At 37.9% G+C, this 4,412-nt stretch overlaps 1 protein-coding gene across 1 annotated transcript; it reads right to left on the minus strand.

The window, feature by feature from the left end:
• Window positions 1-1,973: 1,973 nt before the first annotated feature.
• tcf15 (transcription factor 15) lies at window positions 1,974-3,897 on the minus strand. Its single transcript, XM_020459709.2, has 2 exons — window positions 3,186-3,897; window positions 1,974-2,334 (listed from the first exon to the last, which is right to left on the minus strand). Exons 1-2 carry the CDS (start codon window positions 3,672-3,674, stop codon window positions 2,269-2,271), a joined length of 555 nt encoding a protein of 184 aa, XP_020315298.1. The 5' UTR covers window positions 3,675-3,897; the 3' UTR covers window positions 1,974-2,268.
• Between the last annotated feature and the right edge of the window lie 515 nt (window positions 3,898-4,412).

Raw genomic sequence — 4,412 nt, forward strand, 5'->3', positions numbered from 1 at the left:
TAATGCAAAACAAAATAGGAAAAATGCCAAGGGGGCTGAATATTTTTGCAAGGCACATATTTTTGTATACATACCTAAACATCAGCGCCACAGGTAACTTCCACGAATCTGTGAACGATCTGAGAGACAAGGAAAGAAGGGCCTGCTATGCCATCCATCAAAAGGAACATAACATTAGACATACCAATTACTGATTTCTTGAATCAGTTATAGAACCAATTGCCTTTTATGCATGCAGAGCAGAATTAGGCCGATACCCGCTAATTATCAAAATCCAGAAAAGAGCTATTAAATTCTACAACCACCTAAAAGGAAGTGATTCCCAAACCTTCCATAACAAAGCCATTAACTACAGAGAAATTAACCTGGAGAAGAGCCCCCTGAGCAAGCTGGTCCTGGGGCTCTGTTCACAAACAGAACCCACAGAGCCCCAGGACAGCAAAACAATTAGACCCAACCAAATCATGAGAAAACAAAAAGATAATTACTTGACAAATTGGTATAGAATTTACAAAAAAACGGAGCAAACTAGAATAGTATTTGGCCCTAAACAGAGGGTACACACGGTAGCAGAATACCAGATCACTGTGACTGACCCAAAATTAAGGAAATATTTGACTATGTACAGACTCAGTGAGCATAGCCTTGCTATTGAGAAAGGCAGCCGAAGGCAGACCTGGCTCTCAAGAGAAGACAGGCTATGTGCACACTGCCCACAAAATGAGGTGGAAACTGATCTGCACTTCTTAACCTCCTGCCAAATGTACGACCATATTAGAGACACATATTTCCCTCAAATTACACAGACTCACAAGGAATTTGAAAACAATCCTATTTTTATAAAGTTCCATATATAATGGGTAAAACAAAACAGTGTGCAATTGCAGCAGCAAGATTTGTGACCTGTTGCCACAAGAAAAGGGCAACCAGTGAAGAACAAACACCATTGTAAATACAACCTATATTTATTTGTATTTATTTCCCTTTAGTACTTTAACTATTTGCACATCATTACAACACTGTATATAGACATAATATGACGTTTGAAATGTCTTTATTCTTTTGGAACTTTTGTGAGTGTAATGTTTACTGTTAATTTGTTATTGTTTATTTTACTTTTGTTTATTATCTATTTCACTTGCTTCGGCAATGTAACCATATGTTTCCCATGCCAATAAAGCACCTTAAATTGAAATTGAATAGAGAGAGAGAGAGCGAGAGAGAGAGAGAGAGAGAGAAACTTTAAATTGAGCTCCTGATTGTTTGACTGAAACTGAAATAGATTTGAGTCTAATCAAGGATATCTAGATAAGTGCTTAATGTAGAGGGTTCCTTTCTCCTTATCTTTCCTGTGTAACTGTTAAGACCAAATAAACCTGCCATTAGAGGTATTCATTGACAAGCCTCTTGGAGATGCCACCCAGCAGACGATTGGCGCCCAGCTTAATTCTCTTGAGGATGTTAACCTTATTTTGTACTCTTAAACTGTTGGACTCATTTTCCCAGGGTTTTGTTTTGAATGCAGTAAATGTCATGTTCTTGGACCATACAGTACACACACATAAATGCTTGTACCATCTCCAAAGCTTTTATAGTTTTACATTGCATTAAGAAAAACATTTACAATCAATACCCGACCCTAAATGCTTTAATTGTAAATGCTGTTTTAGTCAATGTAACATTTCTCGTGTTTTTATAACCTTGTACCCTAACTGACCGCCTGCCATCTACTCTGGCACAGGGGTTGCCATGAGGAAATCCTTAGCAACATAAAGAATAAATATGGAAAAGTCCTCAAATCTCAGTCTCAACGTTTTCCTGTTTTTCTGTGCCCTGGCATGAACTAGACAAGGAATCAAGTGAATAGGTCTGTCATATGTGTCTTTAAATGAATCTTAACTGCAACAACAGAGGAGGAATATACACACGTGTTCAAAGGAAAGAAAACCACTAGGAGAAATTTCATTCAGATAAAACAATTATTTTATTTCAAAATGTAATACATGTACAACACAAATATCACACAAATATACACATCTATAATTTCTCTATCTATAAATGCACTGCATTTGTTAAAGGCTTCATTCACATTGGACATTGGTTTGTTCCGTGCCTCTCACGGCATTCTCTCAAGCATAAATAGTCTCTTGTTATATAATGTTCTCCAGCATGATGAGAATGGTTCTGTTATGGCCTGCTTTTAGTGTTCCCTGAGTTTGTGGATGAGGAGTTCTGGTTCGGGTTCTTGTTGTTGTGTTTCACGGCCTTCTATCTGCGGTTCACCCTCAGAGAATCAACGCCTCGCATCTTCAGACAGTCTTTGCTATCCTTTATCTGGGGGGGGAAAAGCACGTTTTTGGGGACAATTAATAAGTGAACAATTTCAAAATGGCACTGCATATACCACAACCAACGACAACAACAACACATAAACAACAGTATACAGTATATGGTAATAATGATGACGATGATAATAATGATGGCGATGCTGATATAGTATTAGCGCCACTGATTTAAGGTTACTTAAAGTGTATTACATAAATGTAATACTATTCTGTTATAAATGTGTATTGAATATTGCATTAGGCATAAATTCAAATAAATAAAAAAACTTGTGCAAACAATGTATGTTTTCTTTTTACAAAATAATAGGCTATCCTATATATTTTAAATATTTTGTTCTTCAAAATGCTAATACATGAAACACTGGCAGTGGAAGAAAGAGGCGTCATCTTGAGGGAACACCGATGAACAAATTCAATATCCTTGAATTAATTAAAAAACATTGTAAAAGAAAAGTTAAAGAAATAGTTCAATCACATTTATCAAATTTTAGGTGTCGCGTTGACCCCTCAGTATGGGCATAATGACGCCTCGTGCGAAGATGAGGGAAATATTGTTTTTACGTGCGAAAATGGGGGAAATATTGTTTTACGCGCGAAGATTTCGATACAGAATAGAACAAATAATAATTTGGAAATGTCAATCAGTGTCAAATGTATGTCTTCCAAAAACAAATAATTCCCTATTACTTCCCAACAACGTGATAGGCAGGGCCTGTCTATAATTGGATTGCTATTTGCCTGACGTTCAGCCATGTTTTCAATCTATTGTTTTCTTCACTGATCTAAACCTTTTCCACTTGAATTGTGGACAATAATATTTAATAAAACGCATTAAATTACCCCTTTTCTTTGGTTGCTCAAACAGAAGGTGCAGATGGTGCGAGGCTGCTTTCCTCTGCTCTCTCCTTGCGCGTAAACCGCGCCAAGACAAGGTTGTCCATCTCCATTCCCGTCACGGAGCAGCAGGGTGTTGGCGAGGTGGGAGATGTAGCTTGATGCTAGGCGAAGCGTCTCAATCTTGGAGAGCTTTCTGTCCACTGGCTCAGTGGGTATTAGAGTCCGAAGTGCAGTAAATGCAGTGTTGACACTTTGGGTTCGGTCGCGCTCCCTGGCATTGGCTGCGTTCCGCTGTTTCACAATGACAACACTGCTGCCTCCCGACTTTAGAGAAATCCTCCGCCGTTTGTCCGCGGCTACGCAGCATCCATAGCTCTGATCCGAACTGCCGTCGCTCTCGCTGCGGTTCTCCTCGTCCTCGGACATCATACTCAGGTCCGGGTAGCTGATCAGATGAGTCGCAATTGGCCGCAGCATGGCAAAGGTCATCATCGAAATGTTTTGGGTCTGGGTCTCTAAAACGATGGCCCAAGAAAAAATAAGAGGAGCAAACAAATCCCTAAACGAATTAATCTTCTATGCATGCATCTTGGTGACCTAATGTAGACTTGGCCTATGTCTAAAATAGGCCTATTGGTAGTTCCAAAACGAGTTAGAAATGTCTAGTTTTCCTCAGCCACGTGTTTTTTCAAAGTCTTGAGCATCTCATAGTCAGTGTACCGGCCCACATAGCTCTTATAGTTGGATGGGAGGAGTTGTTCAGTGCATGGAATGTTCAGCCTCCAATCGAGATGTAGGCCCTATAACCAGCCTATTGCAGACTACTATAGTAAATACGATCTATTTTTCATCATCTATTTTTCAATTGCCTCTATTGTCTATTTAATTGGATTTAATTGGATTTTAAAGTGTTTAATAATAATATAATTAATAGGCCTGTAATGATAGTAATACCATTTATTATTGTCAATAATAAGTAGCCTGGCAATTCATATTTTAATACAATAAGGCTGTTATAGTCATGCATGGTAAATGTATTATTATTATGCATATCGCAGTTTAAAAGTAACATTTCTAAAACTTTTGGTAACCCTTTACATTAAGGTACAATTTAAAGGTGGCTGTAAACGGTTTATATGTTGTTGACAGTAAAAAAAAAAAGTATATGTATCTGATAGATCACTAATGAACCCTTATAGGCCTAATTAATTGTTTAAAATAAGGACAATA

The sequence above is a fragment of the Oncorhynchus kisutch genome, linkage group LG24, assembly GCF_002021735.2.
Source record: "Oncorhynchus kisutch isolate 150728-3 linkage group LG24, Okis_V2, whole genome shotgun sequence".
In the NCBI taxonomy this organism is placed as follows: domain Eukaryota; kingdom Metazoa; phylum Chordata; class Actinopteri; order Salmoniformes; family Salmonidae; genus Oncorhynchus; species Oncorhynchus kisutch.